Source organism: Tachyglossus aculeatus, chromosome 4 (assembly GCF_015852505.1).
Source record: "Tachyglossus aculeatus isolate mTacAcu1 chromosome 4, mTacAcu1.pri, whole genome shotgun sequence".
In the NCBI taxonomy this organism is placed as follows: domain Eukaryota; kingdom Metazoa; phylum Chordata; class Mammalia; order Monotremata; family Tachyglossidae; genus Tachyglossus; species Tachyglossus aculeatus.
The window spans coordinates 109280650-109300294 of NC_052069.1; the positions used below are offsets into that span (position 1 = coordinate 109280650).

At 41.4% G+C, this 19645-nt stretch overlaps 1 protein-coding gene across 2 annotated transcripts in view; it reads right to left on the reverse strand.

The window, feature by feature from the left end:
• COL5A1 (collagen type V alpha 1 chain) overlaps nt 1-19645 on the reverse strand; it is a 247123-nt gene that overhangs the window by 76716 nt on the left and 150762 nt on the right. For both annotated transcript variants that reach the window (XM_038744585.1, XM_038744584.1), the window contains exons 18-26: nt 17928-17981; nt 17101-17154; nt 15485-15529; nt 10640-10693; nt 9434-9478; nt 8572-8625; nt 8176-8220; nt 6970-7023; nt 2264-2308 (exon numbers count right to left, since the gene is read on the reverse strand). In XM_038744585.1, the coding sequence (XP_038600513.1) occupies nt 2264-2308; nt 6970-7023; nt 8176-8220; nt 8572-8625; nt 9434-9478; nt 10640-10693; nt 15485-15529; nt 17101-17154; nt 17928-17981 (450 nt within the window). The remainder of the gene's footprint in view (nt 1-2263; nt 2309-6969; nt 7024-8175; nt 8221-8571; nt 8626-9433; nt 9479-10639; nt 10694-15484; nt 15530-17100; nt 17155-17927; nt 17982-19645) is intronic.

Consider the following 19645-nt stretch of genomic DNA (forward strand, 5'->3'; position numbering starts at 1 on the left):
GTCTTAATCCCAATTTCACAGATGAGGAAACTGAGGCACAGAGAAGTTAAGTGACTTGCCCAAAGTCACACAGCTGACAATTGACAGAGCTGGGATTTGAACCCATGACCTCTGACTCCAAAGCCCGTGCTTTTTCCACTGAGCCACGCTGCTTCTCTTAGGTCTCAAATCCACATCATAGCCTATGCCCAGCAAATTATGCTCAGACTGCAGCAGTTTGGAAAACTCCTTACTAGGTATTATATAGCAAAACCAAGGGAGATATGCTGCAGGATTTCAAGATCTTGCTAATATTTTTATCTACCTGTATAAAAGACTAATAACATCAATGCATGACCTACAATCCCTGCCCTATCATGTGTGTGCAAAGAGTGCTTCTTATTTCACTGTTGAAACTGCTACCTGCAGCAGCTGGAATTGTTTGCATTTCTCCGTCTTTGTTTCATAATCTTCCAAAGTCTCTGGTCTAAGACAATCTCCTCACTTCTAGGGGCTTCACGTCAGGCTGACTGGGCATTTGTAATTGTCACCAACTGTTCACAGCCAAAGACATTTTCTGTGCTCTTGCTTCACTGTATTTTTAAAAGATTTCTGCCATCCACCCTGTTTACAGTTTCTCCATTTCACCTCCCCACAAAGAAGCCAACTTTTAAATGGATCCAGTTCCCAGGAAGGATGGCTGCGCAACAACATGAGAGTTGTATTAATGACAACATAGAATTTATGCTAAAACAAGCTCAAATAAATGTACAGAAGCCTTGCTCAGCAGGATCTGGAGAGGAGGTTCAGGCCACCACCCAGACTAAGATAATGGAAATGTTTACTTTGAGAACTCGTGTGACCTCCTGAGGTCTCAGCCCTCACGCAAATGTCAATTGGAATAAATCTGCAGCACAAACATTGCTTGGCAATCATAATTGCTTAAGGAATAACTCAGAGCAAGTTGCAGACAGCATCTGGCCCTTTACCCTGACACCTGCCGATTCCTTGCAATTTGCAAAATCACCTCCCAGCCTAGAGCCTGGCTGCTCTTTGAGAACTTTAATATTCTGCAGATGCGGCCATTTGAATTCCCAGCTCTACTCCATACCGGCTGAAGGAATGGCCTTAATCTCAGCTGAAGACATGCTTTCTCTGCCTTGGATGGCACCCAGTTCCTCCTAAGGTGAGCTTCAAACGAGCCAGACTGGGCTTCAATGAAAACACATGTGATTAATGAATGTTTTTCAACTGAAAGAAGTATAATGGGAATAAAGAGCCTAAACCACCTAGATAAACTGATGACTCTATAACTCAGGAACTCGAGGGCTCAGACCTTGTTCTCGTCAAAGAGAAGGAAAAAAATACAATAGTCAGAGAGAAGGGCTGATATCGGTGAGGATGATGGAGAGAGGACTATGATTTTTGAAGTAAGATATTTCTCCATTCCCCACACAATTGTCCTCTCTTCCCCTCGGTCCCAGAGGTGTCAACTTGGTTTTGGAGAATGTGAAATATTAGTGGGACAATATATCTTCTTTTATTGAGTGTCTATTCATGTTCTTCTAGCAACATTCATTAGGGTGACCAGTTAAGGTGCCTTACACTGGAAGTTATGGGGAAAAGTGTAAAGCTTCAGACTTGGGGGAAAACAACCCAACAGGCAGATAGCAGATATTCTAATTTGGGGACTGAGGTGCATTCAAGCAGGGCTATCTCCCCTTTGCCAATGAAGCAATGAACCCTGCCTGTTTCTGCTTGAGTGTCAGGTAGCTAGACCATCTCCTTTTCATCCAGAACCAAGTACTGTTGATGATAGTCAAGAGGATTATAACAGGACCATTCAGATGTAAACCTATCCTTGATTTTCCATTCTGTCCATTTCTACATTTCCTACTTGAGAGGAATATGAAGACATGGAAGCTGTGCTGAGGCTATGTTGCTTCCAAAGAGGAGCTCAATGGTTGAAGAGATCTCACAGGAAGGACCAAGGAACTAGCCACTTAGACTGCAAAATCACTGGCTTTACATGCTGGCCAGTTCCTTCTGCTCAGCACCTCCCTTCTGTTAATGCTACATTGACTTGAGTGACACTCAGGGGCTGAGAGCCATTCCCTACGTTCCTTAAGGGCAGTCTGCTTCTCCTACAGTAAAAATCTGTGCTATCCTAGGGGCACATACTCCAGCTGGGTGACTTTCAAAGCACAAGTTATGACCATTTGGTTGCCACAGTCACATGAAGACACCATAAAGGAGCCTGAGGAAGGGCTGGCTGATGACTTACCTGACCTCCTTTCTCCCCAGGTGGGCCTTCTTTGCCCGGATGTCCCTGCCAACCAGAGAACAAAGCATTTTATTATTGCAGTGCATCTTTGCAAATGAGTTCTCAGACATGTTTCTTTTCAGCACCATCATCATAATAATTCCAGTGGACTGTTCTTCGTCTTTATCTCCAAAATCCAATTTGTTCTGCAAATACCTTCTTACAAGCATAGGTCTTTCATATTTGGAGATGGTGACACTAGAAAGATTTAGCCAAGCACGCAGTTGTGAGTGAAAAGATTGATGCGTGATTTATTATCCCTTCCATACTGGAAGACTGTCCCTTGCTGTGCTATTGAGATTGGTCTCTGCAGTGCCTGGAACTCTTTTTTTTTTTTAATGACACTTGTTAAGTGCTTACTATGTGCCAGGTACTATACTGGGGTAGATACAAGTTAATGAGGTTGGACACAGTCTCTGTCCCATGTGGGGCTCATAGTCTTAATTCCCATTTTACAGATGAGTTAACTGAATCCCAGAGAAATGAAATGACTTACACAAGGTCACACAGCAGACAAGTGAAAGAGTGGGGATTAGAAAGAACCAAGGTCCTTCTGACTCACAGGCCCATTCTCTATCCACTAGGCCATGCTGCTTCTCTTGATTTTGCCTTTAATTTCCAGACTAATCTCCAGTTCTTTTTATCAATCTTCCAGCACCTCCTTTCCCAAGGCCTCTAATATTTACTTTACAGATCAATCAACTTGAGCACAGACGAACATTACAATTCAACCAAGATCATACATCAGGCTAATTCAATGACTATTTTGCAATAATCAATCAATCCTCTTTATTGAATGCCTACTGTATGCAGAGCATTAAGTTAAGCACGAGAGAGTACAATGCGATACATTTGGTAGACCCAATCCCTGCCCACAAGGAATGTACAGTTTAGAGAGGAGTTTAAAAAAATGCAACCTTTCTCTGTAGCCATCACTGCCTACTACAGTGGCAGTTGATGTACATGCATAAAATTTTAAACATCTGTTCATCAGAAAGCTGAAAAGTTGGTAAGAAGAGCCAACATCACTACATTTGGTACCCGTTAAAGGAGCAATTTGCTTTAATCTGCACCTCTCAAGGAATTTATGATATAATTTCAAATCTCTTCAAGAGTGGCCCTTAATCTGTAGACACCTCCCAAAAGGTATCTTTAGCTGATCCACGAGTTCTTATCTGCTAAGTTTTAATGACTTTAGTTACAAATTTAGTCATTTTCAGCAGACAAAAGTAGAAAAAATATTCACTGTGAAGCTATTCTGCTTCAGTCTTAGTGGACAGCAGAAACATTGAGAGACCCAGTGGCCCCCAATTTAAGGTAGGTGATCTTATTTAACCCCCCGCCCCAAAAAAAGCAAACTGGGTCATAAATTTCATTCCTTTAAGACACATAATTAGCATTGACAAATTAAAAAAAATCAGTGGTTCTGTTGTTTGTTAAATCATGTCAACAGAAAATGAAGACATGTAGAAATAAAACAATAACAGCAGAATTCTAGTTGACACAATCTTGCAACTGCCAAAATATTTAAAGTCACGAAGAGTAGCTAATCTTATACTGATATTTTCAGGGCTGCCCCACCTGTGACGAAACAGTCTAGTGGAGTGGAAAGAGCATGGCTCTGTGTCAGAAGACCTGGGATTTATAGCCTGGATCTAATATTAGCCTGCTGGGAGATCTTGGGCAATACATTTGCCTTTCTATGTCTCCATTTCCTTGTCTGTAAAATGGGGATGAAAATGCATGCTCCTTCCTACTTGCCAGGGATTTGGGAAGAAAAAGAGGAAATTCATGAAGCAAAAAAAATCTGGAAAAATGAAACTACTATACAAACTAAAGAGAGCATCACTAAATTAATAGGTTTGTGCAAGGCTACCCCTGGATCATTGCTAAAACACCAGCAGGATTAGGGACTTCTTCAGTCCAATACTCAGAAGGGGTTTTTCTCTCCAGAAAGCAGACCCATCCAGGTGAGCATCTGAATGCAATTTTACAAGCATGGCAATTGGATGGAGTTTTAAAAGATTCTATTTGCTTGGTGACTGGTCCTACATTTAACTATTTGGCATCAATAACTGAGAGGTCATTTTACCATGTCTGAACTTGACATGGCAGATCCTTTCAAAGGGATTTTGTAAAGATTGCATTCCCTGCTTTGGAAGTGAATATCTGCTCCTAAATAGTGGGGAGGATTTTTAGACATGGCGGCACTTTTCATTTAGTATAGTGGCCTCGATTTTCCTAATTCCCATCAACATGATAGGAGACGCTATGGGAAGAAGGGCCATATCACCTGTCTAAATTCACTTGAAGGGTGCTCCTACACAATTTAGGTACCTTGACAGGAACGCAAACTCCCCCTGGGCATGAACAAATGAGCCAACGTTATCAGCAGTCCCTTCAAGAGCAAAGGGAGTTAGTCTGGTTTAACGGACTGGACTTACCCTGACACCCAAATTTCTCTCTCAAATGGACCGTTAGTGTGTTCCACGCTGGTGGGGCTTGGGAGAGACTTATGCAATGATCAATCCATGGAATGGAAAGGCTAGGCTTAGACCAGCTTGTCTCCTCAATCAGTGGTATTCATCAAGTGCTTACTGTGTGCAAAACACTGTATTAAGTGCTTAGAAAAGTACAACACTATCGAGTCGGTAGACATGAACCCTGCCTACAAGGAGCTTACAGTCTAGAGGCAGAGACAGACATTAAGATAAATTACTGACAGGGGAATAACCATGTGTTAGAAGTCAGATATGAACCCATGCCTCTCTTTTTTCGTTGAACCTTCTATGAATTGTGGGGTGGGGACTAACCACCTCTCTTCTAAATTAAACTGGGGTAACAGCTCACAGGGTCAACCAAACCTGCCAATTGCCCATCACCTGAGGAGCTTTCAAGAGTGTCCTGAAATTTTTGCAGCCTCGCATTTTAAATCGCCCAGGACGTATGTGGGTGCACACCAAGGAATGGCAGAATGTCTGCCCATGAGTGATGGTATCAAAGATGGAGCTCTCCAAGACTGAGGACCTTGTTGCTATTCTAGATTCTGCCATCCTAGATACCACTGTCATGCAGTCACGTACACCCACCTTCAGTAGTCTATCTTTGCATCACAACCTGTTAAACCTGTATCAACCCCAGCACTTAGAACAGTGCTTGACACATAGTAAATGCTTTACAAATACATTTTTTAAAAATCCAAAAGGAGGCAACCAGGCCTATCTGCCCCAATAAAGACTAAGTAATGAATTAAATGACAGCTGTGCTCAATCAGAACAATGTGGATTTTTCCCCACAAAATAATTCTCATCTTGGAAATTGATAACTTACCATTAAACTGGAATTAAGTTTATGGATTGCATCATACCTACGAGGTTCTAACTCTTGCAGATCTTTCTTTAAATTCACTTGAAAAAAAAATGGCAAGCTCCCTTCTTGTTCCGCTGTGATCTGATTTGAAAAGGTTATGCAAGGAGCATCCTTTTCAGTCTCCTAACTCCAAGTAAAAAAGCATGAGGAAAGTTTCATGGGACTAGCCTTATACAGCCAAAGGAAAAAATGTAACATGAAAACTTCATTTGTCTGGTTTAGGAGGGGATGCGGATTCACTTAAAGGTTGCTGTAGGGGAGCATAAATTATTTAAACCTGGAAAGTAGAGTTGACAAATTACCTTTTTCCACCAGGGTAAATGTTCACTCAGATGAGAGTAGCAACAACCAATTGCCACAGCACCATCGATATTAATACTTTGGGCTCAGACAACATTAGAAGCAAAAAATGTGTTCAGGGGCAATACTTAAGACTCCTCTCTGGGTGGCCTCATATAAACAGGCCACCAAGGAAATTGAATCAGGGAGTTGTACATCATACTGATATCAATTACTTTATAAAGTATTTAACCTTATTTCATATTTTGGAAGGGTTGTTATTAAGACTATAAATATGCCTTTAACAATTTATTCAGCTAATTCGGTGGCCTACTGAAATGGATACATCTGGGTACAGTCATTCAACAGCAGCTCAATCCAATAGGAATAATGTCTCAGTAGAGTCTAATAGACAGGATATGGTTTTAAAACACATGTCTTTTACATCTTCACCATCAGCTTTCTTTTCTCATTCACCCAGCCTTGAATTTAACTTTTTTCCAGTAGTCAGCATTGCTGGAGGGTGCTGCAAAGACTTATTAAAATGTCCTTCCACTTCCCACTGGTTTTGGAAAACAAAAAACTAGCTGCCTTAAGAATAGGATTTGCAAACGCTGTAGTTTTCAAAACAAAGTTTATACATTGGGATCCTTTTCCCACCTATACTATCGTGCCATAGCAATCGAGACATAAGGATGTCCTCCAATAATCACATAACATGAAATTAATATGTAAAATTTGGGCCTCCCAATTCAATAACTGCTTCTGGATCGAAACCTATTTATGAAACCTATTAGAAGCAGTGTGGCCTAATGGAAAGAGCATGGGCCTGGGTGTCAGGGAGCTGGCTTCTAATTTCAGCTCCTTCACTTGCTGGCTGGGTGACCTTAAGCAAGTCACTTAATTTCCCTGTGTCTCAGTTTCTGAACACGACTCCTACTGGAACAAGCAAACCAGTAGCAACACTGATATTGGAGAACATATGGTTTTCGGAGTGGGTCAAGGGCGTGTTTACTTACCGGAGGACCATCTGCACCTGGCATGCCTGGAAGACCAGGTTTACCTAGAGGACCCTGGAAAGAACAAAAGGGTTGGTGAGAAAGAAACCTCAAGACAGCAAACTTATATAAAAGAAAAAAAACATCGGAACCTGCCTGTCCATAAATCCTCCTTTCTGTTCTTATGAAAGTTGACACCAACATCTTTTTCTTTCTGAGAGAGTTTTCTATCTAAACATATATCAAGGGGAAGAGCTTTTATGTCTTGTTGTCTCCAAAGCCCAAGAGAGGCAGTGGATGAGAAAGATAAGCCTTTAATTTGGGGAGAGAATCCTCTCTTCCCCTTCGCCCACTCCCTCCTTTTGGTAAGAGTACAGTTCTTAGAAACTTCCCATATCTAAAGTAGGAAGTTCTCACCTGTCACACCGTCGACCTCTGGTCCACATCCTACCTCTGGCCTGGTATGCCCTCCCTCCTCACATCCACCAAACTAGCTCTCTTCCCCGCTTCAAAGCACTGCTGAGAGCCCTCCTCTTCCTCCAGGAGGCCTTCCCAGACTGAGCCCCCCTTATCCTCTGCTCCTCCTCCCCTCCTCATCACCCCTACTCCCTTCCTCTTCTCTACCCCCTTCCTCGCCCCACAGCACTTGTGTATATTTGTACATATTTATTATTCTATTGATTTTATTAATGATGTGCATATATCTATAATTCTATTTATCTATTCTGATGCTATTGATGCCACTTGTTTTGTTTTGTTGTCTGTGTCCCCCTTCTAGATTGTGAGCCCATTGTTGGATAGCGATCTGTTGCTGAATTGTACTTTCCAAGAGCTTGGTACAGTGCTCTGCACACAGTAAGCACTCAATGCGATTGAATGAATGAATGAGTGAAAAATTAAAGGGATTATTTTCAACACTTGACTCTTACTTTCCTAACCCTTAGCCTAAAAGTCAATAGGAAAACACATTAACCTAAGGAAAATTCCATAACCACTTAAGACTCTATTGCCCCCCAAATATTGCTTTTTAAATGGAACACAAATGCAAAGCTATAAATTGAAGATTAATGAATTCCTTTTCCTCTGCCTGTTTGACCCAATCCACTGGAAATAGGCAGACTCAGCATGCCTCTACAGACATCTCCTCTAGGAAGTAAATGGCTGGATGGACAAAATGCATTTTGATAGTAGCAATTACTTGCTATCCCAGCAGCAGGATGTGTATACCTTATCTCCTGGTGGACCAATTGCTCCCTGGGGGCCTGGAAGACCCTGGAAGGAAAACAGAAGGGTTTGAAGAGTCAGGAAATTAGCTGTGCCTATAAAGTCTGCCTATTATTTTAGTCAAACCTTCTACCATCCTCCACCCAAACATTTTTTACTATTAAAATGCACAGCAGGAAGCAAGAGACGAGAATGAAATCAGCTCAAGGACCAGCAGTCAATACTTACTGAGACAAGTCTGGGGAAATTAGGTAAAAGATCAGTCATCAAGTTCAATGGACATGGGCCCGAGACAGAGGGATAAAATGGGGTTGCTCGACCAGTTGATTATTCATGAGCCCCTCCCAGTCAATCTCCAATTGGATGGATACAATCCTTTCTTAAACAAACCGAGCTCACCTGGGCACCTGGATTGCCCTGCTGTCCTGGGGGGCCTGGTTCTCCCTGGGGACCCTATGGAAAAACATCAAGGCAGAATCAGAGAGAGCTCTAGATGGTCAACTCTTGTCTGGAATTAGTCACAGTCAAGTTTCCCAAAATGGAAACTCTATCAATTGACAAACAGAGAGATCAGAGGGCACAATAATAACTGGTTCGCTAAACAACAAGTTTACAGAAGTAGGCATGAAATTATCTGGGCAAATTTCAAGGCTAGACAGTGTGCCAGCTTGAAATCCCAATGCTCCTCACTTTGCTATGGTCAGGGTGAAGAACCTACAATTTAGCCACTTTGATGCTGCTCTGAACACTAGCAATTCTAAAAGAATTCCTTTGTGTCCCAGAGCATTGTCACTAACTACCTGATTATGGCCAGAAGATATTTTTCTCCACTGTGCTATGCATTTCTTAGCATTCAGTTGTCTTTATACTCTCTGTTAAAAATGTCCAAGGCCCTGGCAGAGGCAGCACATCAAGTCTGCAATCAGAGAACAGGGAGGAATCCTGTACCCCTGGCAGTTGACTGATGACGGAGAATTCAAGTCTTCACCTCTCCAATGCCTAGGTGATTCACCAGATTTGTGTAGGGGTGTTTCCTGGATTTATAGTTAACTGCATTGGTTTTGGTGCTTGCAAAGCAATTGACAGTCAAGAAAATGAAATGTGGAATTCCAATGGAAATCCATTGCAAATTAGCATATATTAACACTGATTTATTACTGAAATTTCTTCTCCACTAGTCTTAAAAATAATGTTCCTGGAAAGTAATTAATTCATGTGATTTGGGAGAAGAAATGAATCCAGGTGTTCAGCACAAACTTACCACATTTCCCTTAGGGCCGGTTTGTCCATCCATACCCGTCACGCCCTAACAAGATGTATAAAAATAAAAATACATTAAATTAAGGAGGGAAAAAGCCCACACAGGAAGATGACAAGAAAAAAAAAAATCAATCATATATTTTAAGGCCCTCTGGGTGAGAAAGCAGCTGAATGAAAAACTGAAAAAGCTCATTACAGAAAAACGCAAGGCAGCTAGTTCTTTGGACCTAAGCAAGAAAAAGAAAGTTTGTCAGCAGTTTTTCCCAGTACTTTCGCCTGACTTGGAAGAAAATTCAGGACAGCAACTGTTCACAATCCAAATAGAGAATTTGCTGACTATCCCTTTGGGGTGACTTCTTGGCACAAACTAGAAATGAAAGAATTAGTGTAGAAAACAAGAGTTGGCTTCCACATTTCAAGGATCCTGCATTCTTGACCATCTTTCCATGAGAAAGGTGGGCAATGCATTTTCGAGAATCCATCCTGCAGTTAATGACAGCACTCTGGCATTACTTAATTACCTCTTGGCCAATAAGAAAGCAAGCCCACAGGAAGGTGGATGGGGAATGCTGCCCCATCATCCAGAAAGGCCAACTAAAATGTTCAGCAGCAATCCGGTTTTCCACTGAACACCCCAGACTACCAGTGCTACCAGTCTTGCCCCAGTAACTCACTTTAGGGTGAATACTTCTATTTTATTTTTGAGATGCAAATGTGTTTATTTTTGCAGACAAAACACAATGTTCTCCTTAGTAAATAATAACTCATAAGAAAAAAATAATGTTGTGGCTTTTGAAATAAAGTATGAAATGAATCTGATTTCATATCTGTCCTACTTCAGAGGTCTAAGAGAAAAATTTCATACTACTTCCCAGAAAAATCTCCCAATATTTTAAGGAAAAGGGAGGGAGGAAAGAATAAAATATTGAGCATAAAATCTGAGGGCTCTAATTGAAAATTCACACTGGCTTTTTGAACTTCCCCCTTTAAATTGGCTTATTATCTTGTATTTTTATTCTCCATCTTGAAACTAAGACTAACACATTGGGTTTCATGAAATGGGTGCATGCAATTATCAGTTCAGATTATCTCCTTAATGGTTTTTGTGGTATGTGGACACTAAACTGAGATTCCCAGCTAGAGGCTAGGGTGAGATTCTCGAAAAGGAGGACAGCAGTGTTTAGGCAGAATGGGATAAATGACTTACAGGAGGTCCAGATGGCCCAGGTGGCCCTTTAGGTCCAAGCAAACCACGGGGTCCCTAAAGGAAGAAAAAAAAACAGTTAGAACCTCCTGTTATTAAGATGCATATTCAGATGACAGGATAAACCCCAAACACTGCATCATAAAGATCTCCTGGTCAAATGATTGATGAATTTTCTTCCAGTGATCTGCATCAGGAAAGGGATTGTTTTGGGATTTTGCAACTTTCATAAATACTTTTTATCTGGTTCTCTGGATTTTATTGACTGTAAATTCCACTCCTTAAGGTCAAAGGCCAAGTGTTTACTTTTTTTTTTTGGCAACTCCCACAGTGGTTAATATGGCATTCTGCATGAATAAAGCATACAAAAAGTAGTATTGTTGATGATGATTTTATACTTAAGCAAATAACCTATTCCAAACAATTATAGTAATTTTTTCTACAAAAAATGCATCCTTTTGTACTAAAAAACCTTTTTATTTTCTACTAAAATCCCTTAGATTGACCACGACAGTTCTTGGTAACAAAGCTATGTGCACCTCTCATACAGAAGAAAAACTTAGTTGGTAACTTTTCTATAGATTTATTGGCCACCCTGTCTGATAAAGTTGGTGCCGTTTATGGAATTCATGATTTTCTTTTTAAAATTATATTTTTTACAACCAAATTGATTTGACTGGATTCCAAGAAGTTTCATCTCTAGTTACAGGACCTTAATTCTAGAGCTCATTGCAGAAGAATTCTAATCTTTCTAAAACCAAATTCAGAAATACTAAAAGGGAGCATATGGTCTTTTAGTATACTCCCTCCCCACTCCTCCCACAACTGAATCCCACTGTGGTTTGTGGAATCCCTGCTCCATCCAGGGCAAGCTCCCTTTCATCTTAGACCTGTTCTTGCCCTGCAAATTCCTCCTTGTCATCACTGAGGGTTGACCCTCTCCTGATAGTCCTCCCTACCAGTCTTTCTCAGGTTGGGGAAGGTCTCCTTCTCCCACTTTCCCCATCAAATCAGGGGAGGGGAGGAGAGTTGGCCTGTTGCTTTTGCTCTATCTGGCCCCCTCCTCTTCTCTCTTTTCCTTCCACTGAATCACAAGCCATCCATCTCTACCACCCTTTAAACTATTAGTTATTGCTATCTATCATCCTCCTATTCCCACTTCTGTATTTTTTGTTGATTTCAATTGAGGCTTTCCTTGCCTTCCTACTCTCACTCCTTTCTCCTTCTCTAATCTTTGGGAACTTCAACATCCATTTGATAATCCCTTCAACACACCAGCCATCCGCTTCCTTTCACCCTCTAAACTCCTCTGATCTCTTCCAGGACCCCACCTTAGTCACTCATCACCATGGACACATGCCTGACAATGAAACAGGGACTCCTCATCTTTAACCTCACCACCTCTGAGCTACCACTTTCTGACACAACCTTCTAACCTGTCCTCTCATCCGAAGTTCCTGTTTCTTAAATGTAACCCTCAGCCCCGACTGCAAGATACATATTCTAAACCCACTCCACTCATCTCAGGCTCTCTTGCCTCTGCTGAACTTCCTGCCAGCCCTCCCATCTCTAGATCCCTAGAAGGTACACACCTTCACCTTCTATTAGATTCCTCATTGCCACCCAAGCCCACAACTCCCATCAACTTTTCCAAACCTTCAACACCCTCCTGAAGACTGTAAGTTTCAACAACTTCAACACCTTCTCTCATCTATAAGCTCCTTCTGGGTAGGGAATGTGTCTACTACCTCTGTTATGCTATAACTCTCACAAGGGCTTCATACAGTGTTCTGCACACAGTAAGCACTAAATAAATATGATTAATTGATTGACTGAAGGCTCCACTCCCTTTTATCAACATTATCCTAGACTCTGATAACTGTGCCACCTACTTAGTAAAATCAAAAGCCTCAGGAATGAGGTTCTCAAAGCCCTCCAGCTACCTCCTCACCATTCTCTTTCTGCTTATACATCTTTCTTTTGCTTTTTTGTGTGGCATTTGTTAAGCACTTACTACGTTCCAGGCATTGTAATAAGCACTGGGGTGGATTCAAGCTAATCAGGTTGAAACCAGGCCACGTCCCACATGGTGCTCACAATCTTAATCCCCATTTAACAGTTGAGGTAACTGAGGCACAGAGAAGTTAAGTGACTTTCTCAAAGTCACACAGCAGGCAAGTGCAAACCCAGGACTGAAATTCAGGTCCTCTGACTCCCAGGCCCATGCTCTGCCTGTCATCACCCTCTCTCAATCTCCCAGACTTCTCCATCTATTGCTCCATCTCTCTGCTCCTATTCCTATCCAAATTCCTGGGATGATCATATCAACCTGGTACCTTAATTCTCTCTCCACCAATTTTCTTCTTGAATTACTACAGTCAGCCACTCCAAAACTGCATTTTCTAAGGCCACTAATGACCTCATTTTAGTCAAATCTTAAGGGCTATCATCTTTCCACATCTCTTTGACCTCTCTGCTGTCTTTGACACTGTGGACCACTCCCTCCTCAGTTGAAACACTATCGGATCTTGGTTTACTAACATGGCACTAACTGGTTCTCCCCCACATCTCTGAATTGCTCTTTCTCAGTTTTGCTCATGGGCTTCACTCCTGCCTCTCATCCTCGTATCTTGTATGTTCCCCAAGGCTCTGTTCTGGAACTCTCATTTTTTGTTTTATACTCATTTTCTTGGGAAGTACATCTGCTCCCTTGTTTTAAGCTATCACCTGTAGGCAGACTTCCAGACCTACCTTTCTAGTTCTGACCTTTGACCTCTCCCTTTCTCAAAGTTCTCCACTGGTTTCCCATGTCTCTGTTCATGAAGCAAAAACTCCCAATGATCAGTTTCAAGGCTCTCTACACATTTCACTCAGCCCAATACACCTGTTCTATTCTCCCATTATGCCCTAAATGACTCTCTTCATTCCTCCCAAAATAGCCTTCAAATTGTACCTTGCTCTAGACTCTTCTGCATCCAAGCCCTTGAACAAGATTGTCTGCTGTGGCTTAGAACTTCCTCAATTCTCAAATCTGACAGACAGCTCTTGCCACCTTCAAAATTTACCTCAAGTTCCATCTCCTCCAATATGCTTTCCCTGATTACTCCCAGCACCCAAAGTTGCATAAACTCATCAGCCATTTCTAGCACTTAGGTATTTTTCTATACCTATGCTTAAGATTTATGCGTGTGGATACACATTCAATTCTACATTTTATTAGTTATTTTGATGACTATTTGTAAATATTTTATTCCTGTTTTCCCCATTTGAGTGTAAGTATCTTGTGGATAAGAACATGTCACTTCTTTAGCACTTAGTAAGTAATCCAGCTCTGGATGTTCTAAGGGAATAGATGAAAGGAGGGATATGACAATAAGAAATCATCTGGGGTCTGACACAAAGAGGGGAAGCAGAAGAAGCTTTGAGAGCTAAACTATTCCATCCACAACATCTGAAATGAGAACAGGAATAAAAGTTATCCCAGAGAAATGCCATGCAATTATCCTGCATTTCACAGGGAGCATTTGTTTGACTTAATCATTAGTAGGATCCTCTGCTGGGGGATTCTTCCTCATGAAGGGATTCTTCCTCGTGAATATGAATTCCCTGCTATGATTCCTTGAATAGCATTCACGGTATGCAGCTCTCTTAAAAGCAATATTATCTGGTGGTAATTATAAAGAACTGCATATATGGGACAGACAGAAGAGTGGGGACCTGAAACCAAAGAGAAATCAAAAGATCACACCATACAATTCACAAGTGAAATATGAAGGGTTTCATGGCAGGACATGTCCTAAATTCACTAATATGCATTCAGTTATAGACCTCCAGACACAAATTGCCTCAGTATTTTAAAGAGGTTTCAAGTATCCATGAGGGAAATGTTTAAATAGTGTTCCACAAAGCCCTATGAAGCACTAGACCTACTTGTGTAAGGAGCTGTTTACTGTATCACTGGTATACAAAGAGCTCAAAGCATATTAACAGGGTGGCAACTTCAGGACAGATAATTAGCTGTGTTAGAATAGTAGTTACTCTCTTCCAAGATTTGATAGTAAAGCAATTCTTCCCTGGTTCATTGTTGTCATCTAAATGTTTTCTTCATTATTAAAATACCTGATCATATAAATATTTTTAAGATGTTAATAACCCAGAAGTTATGGCTTAGATATATATTAATTAAAGGGAATGTGGCTGATTAATTCATTTTAGGAGTTAATCAGACATCCAGGGATAATTTAGTCCCATTGAGTCTGTAAATGTCAACCCTCTGTTCTACTTTATAAAGTGTTTCTAACATTTTTCATCAACTGATATCTAAAAAGCATTCTGCCAGGCTGACAATTACCACCAAAAAGAGCCATTTAAGAAGCTACAGAGCACATAATTAATGTCCCTTTTTATTGTTAAGGAAATTTCTTCGGCCAAAATAATAAGGTGACAAGTGAAAATGCCATATCATTAACCAGGACATATAATGATCCCAGCAAACCTAGCCTTGTAGATAGAGTTAAAGAGTGCCAATAACAGATATATCTGCCATTAACACCACTAAGGCCCCAGAGATCCGAAGGAACTTCCACATTCCACTACCTCTGTCTCAGAGATCCAGACAGGTCTATTTACTCATTCGAATCATAGTTCTGATCTTAGAAATAACTTGTTTCCTTTTCCAGGGGAGTCCAAATCATATCATCTTTGCAGGTGCACTGCTCAGCAGGGAGCCTTCAGCCTGAGTGCCTCCTTGACTATCACTGAAATTCACCCAGGGAGAACAAAACATTGGCCTATAATATTATAAACAAACCATCAAGTCACATTCTTCCCTGTCCTCTGGGTACTTACAGGTTCTCCAGGTAGACCTCGGGGGCCAACTTCACCGTCATCCCCCTTTAAAGAGAGGGGAAAAACAAGGTTTGAGTCACAGCCCCATACAACATTCTCCTGCAACACTAATCACCAGAAAACCAATTTCCCTGGATTAATTTGATTGCAATCATGCATGAGGAAGACATCTTCAGCCAGAAGATGAATATCACATTTGCAGAATTTATTGGTCTTAACGCATGTTGGAAACATGGCATCCTACTCTATTTTGTATGTTTTTGGGAAGTGAAAGGGCATTATAGGAGAAAGGTGAGAGAGGCTGTCCCAATGTAGACAACTCAGTATCTCAGTCCTCAGGCTCCAGTGAGAAAAAAGCCATCATAAGGACATAATTTAGCAGAATGGATTCCTTTCTTTTCTAAAATCATGAAAATTAGATTATTGGAAAAAACATCAGATTATTCAGCTACCCCTTGGCAGCAAAGGCAAATGTTGCCTTAATGCCTAGTGTTGAGTTTGAACCACCCTGTCAAACACCAGATAAGATGCACATGGCTCTTACAGCATACTAAATTCATTCATTCATTCAATAGTATTTATTGAGTACTTACTGTGTGCAGAGCGCTGTACTAAGCGCTTGGGAAGTACAAGTTGGCAACATATACTTCCTCAGAAATCCCTCCCTCTACCCTGTACAGCTCATCCTCACACATACCCTTGTCTCCTATTGCTGCTAATTTCTCACCAGCCTACATTGTGACATTTTGGAAGGTTGCAAATATTTTACAATATTTAGAGAATGTAGGCTTGGCTGTTTGTAGGCTTTCATGATTCCCTTAAGAGCCTAGGGTACTGGAATTTTATATACAGGGAGAAATAATTACAGATTTAACTTTTCAGCTCCTTCTGGAAACAAGCATTATTTTTAACATCAGTCTTATGCGTTACTTTGGTGAAGAGCATTTTATATTACTACATAACTGAACTGTCTCTTTTAAGCTACTCCAGAAAAAGACTCTTTTCCATCAGACCTGCACTCATCACATGCTCTCCGTTTCTCAATCCACCCACTTATTCTTGGAGGAAAATAACAGGTATTGTGATTTTTGCTTTTTCCATGGTCAGTCCTCCTACTGCCTGAATCATTTCTGAGGACCAAATGCAATGGCTCCCCTTGGTATCACTTTCCTAAAACGAAATATTGGATGTCAAGCCAAGTTATTTCTGTTGTACTCTTTTGGCTCCAGTGCCATCTGGGACTCTTGTCCATAAACACAAATGCATTTTGCCTGGATTTGGGGTACCAGCCAATCCCATTTAAACCCTGCCAAGTAAGTAACTGGTCCAGTCGCCTGCCAAACATCATGCCTTAGCAGGACCAATGAAGTGAATGGAGTACCACTGATGAGTCCTTTATTTCAAAAGTATCCTGTTATGTGCATCTTAAAACCAAATTTCTTTGCTCCTTGAAGAACCCCCTGAAATGCTTTAACAAGGTGATCTTTACTCCATTTCTTGACTCATGTAATGCAATTAAATGCCCATCTATTTGATTTTTCTTCTTCAACTTTCTTGATCAAGGTCATGGTAGAATTGAAAAGGCAAAGGAGTCAGAGATGAAACAGACAACTTACTCTTTCCCCATCATCTCCAGGGGGCCCTGGTGGACCTGATGGTCCAGGATCACCCTAGAAAAGCAAGATCAGAGTCAGTCTAAGCTTGTGGAATGTGTTTAAGAAATGAATATGTAGTCCATTTAGAGTTCTCTGCTTCCTGCCTGTAAGATTCCAAACAGATCATAAACAGATATCTTCTCTTAGTAGACAAATTGTTTTCTGAGCTAAGATTCCCCACACTGACTGTGCTCAATGGAAAGCTTCTCTACTCAAGTTGTTAAAAGTCTTGTCTGCCAAAATACATATTGTGACATGCAGCAGGTGATGATTCCTCTTGAAAGAGTTCAAAATGTTATCTCAAGGAAATTCCAGTCAAACCCAATAAAATTGCAATGTCCTATCAGACTTTACCCAAACACACATTCTGACCACAACACTGATTGGGACTGGTCTATCGACCCAGCCCACAGTGGGACAGATGCTAAATGAAAGCAAGGGCTGAAGTGAGATTGCTTGGTTGAGTTTCCTTCATCTAAAGCAGGGTCTAAGCAATTTTAATTGGCTCTTTCCCAAATCTGCTGATTTCTCCAGAGCTTTCACCCATGTCTTTCTGCGAAGGTTTGACAATGCCTAGAAAATGTAGGTTTTGGTGTGACTGGGCAGTTGCTCTGATTCCAGGGTAACTGTTGCCAATAAGCACAGTTCTACAATTTCAACTGATGTCACCAAGAACCTGGCTCCCCTGAGATTCTGCTCTTCATAACTGTTCAGAATCAACGGTCCATTCACTCACGAAGAATGAGCAAGATCAGAATATGGCCCCTCCACTGGGCCTGAGAACTTACTCTGTGTCCCTTCTCACCCGGCAAGCCAGCAAGCCCATCAAAACCACGGTCACCCTACAATGAGAAAAGAAAAGTGGTCAGCTCAGATCTTCAACAACCCTGACCCAATCACCCCTTACTGATATCCATTTTATGAGAATTATTATTACTACAGAACATATGCATATGCTTCTCTTCAAAACACTGGGTCAATTCTCCTTTTAGGGTGAAAGATGGGAGAGGTGATTATTTTTCTTGAAAAGAAAGCTGAGGGGAGATATACATCTCTTCAGGGTTTGTTAAGGTGGACAATCCAGCTGTCCTGCTTCCCCACCCAGAGTCAGACATGAGGAAATTGATTAAATTGAAAAAGAGGATTCAGCTGGTGATAAGGCGATGCTTCTTACCTGTCATGGTGATTGAACAGGCTTCCAACAGTGTCTACATGTTTTGTTTTGTTGTCTGTCTCCCCCTTCTAGACTGTGAGCCCATTGTTGGGTAGGGACCATCTTTATATGTTGCCAACTTGTACTTCCCAAGCACTTAGTACAGTGCTCTGCACACAGTTAGAACTCAATAAATACAGTTGAATGAATGAATGAAAGTTGTAGAGATTTTTATGGAGAAAAAGACATTATTACCTATCCTGGAAGTCTTAGTAAATTGTGGGGCTCAGATGATCCTTTTGGGCTCAGGGTTTGGGCAGATGACCTCCTCCTTCCTCCCAGCTCTGTCTGGGGTTCACTCCTTTCAGAGCTACTGTGCTTGGCAAAGTCTTGACACACACAGTGCTGATAGTACTAAGGGCCAGGGGTGAGGGTGATGCTTGTCTGCTACACAGACAGCAACACTGACACTTGTTTGCTCCCTGCTATATGGGTAACTTCAGGAGTCAAGAGTTTAGTCTTGCACCAGAAACTCCACATAGAGTGCCATTTTCCACATTTGACTTTGGCTTATCTCAAATTCTAGCTGTAAGTAAACCTCCTGGATGAGGACCACCTAGGACACCCTTAAGATCATAACCCTCTTGGCTATATATATGGTGCCTTTTCCCTTCCATTAATGCTTTCACATCAATTATAACATCACCCTCATTCCAACCCTGTGAGGCAAAGGTGGGACAGGGTTTATTAGTCCCATTTTACAGGTATGGAAATGGAGCTCAGTGAATTTACATAGCTTGCCAAAGTTTGCATAGTCAGTGAGCAGCAAAGCTGAGCTACAACCCCATGTTTCCTAACTCCCACCCCTGTACTCTTTCCACTAACACTCACTGCTGCCCTTAGATCAGCAATTTTCCCCTTGGGTGAATAGCTCACCAGGCTTATCAATAAAACATTCAGGCAACTTTCTAGGGTTCTATGAAGAGCATTACTTTTTTTAAAGCCTGGTGTTGCCCTGTTCATAACCTGGCACTGCTACCCTCCTCTCCCTTGGAGATCATTGTAGTAATCTATCAATCTATCAGTGGTATTTATTGAGTTTGACTGTATACACTAAGAGAAGCAGTGTGGCTCAGGGGAAAGAGCACAGGCTTGGGAGTCAGAGGTCATGTGTTCTAATCCCCACTCCCCTACTTGTCAGCTGTGTGACTTTGGGCAAGTCACTTAACTTCTCTGTGCCTCAGTTCCCTCATCTGAAAAATAGGGATTAAGACTGTGAGCCCCATGTGGAACAATTTGATTACCTTGTATCCCCCACAGTGCTTAGAACAGTGCATGGCACATAGTAAGTGC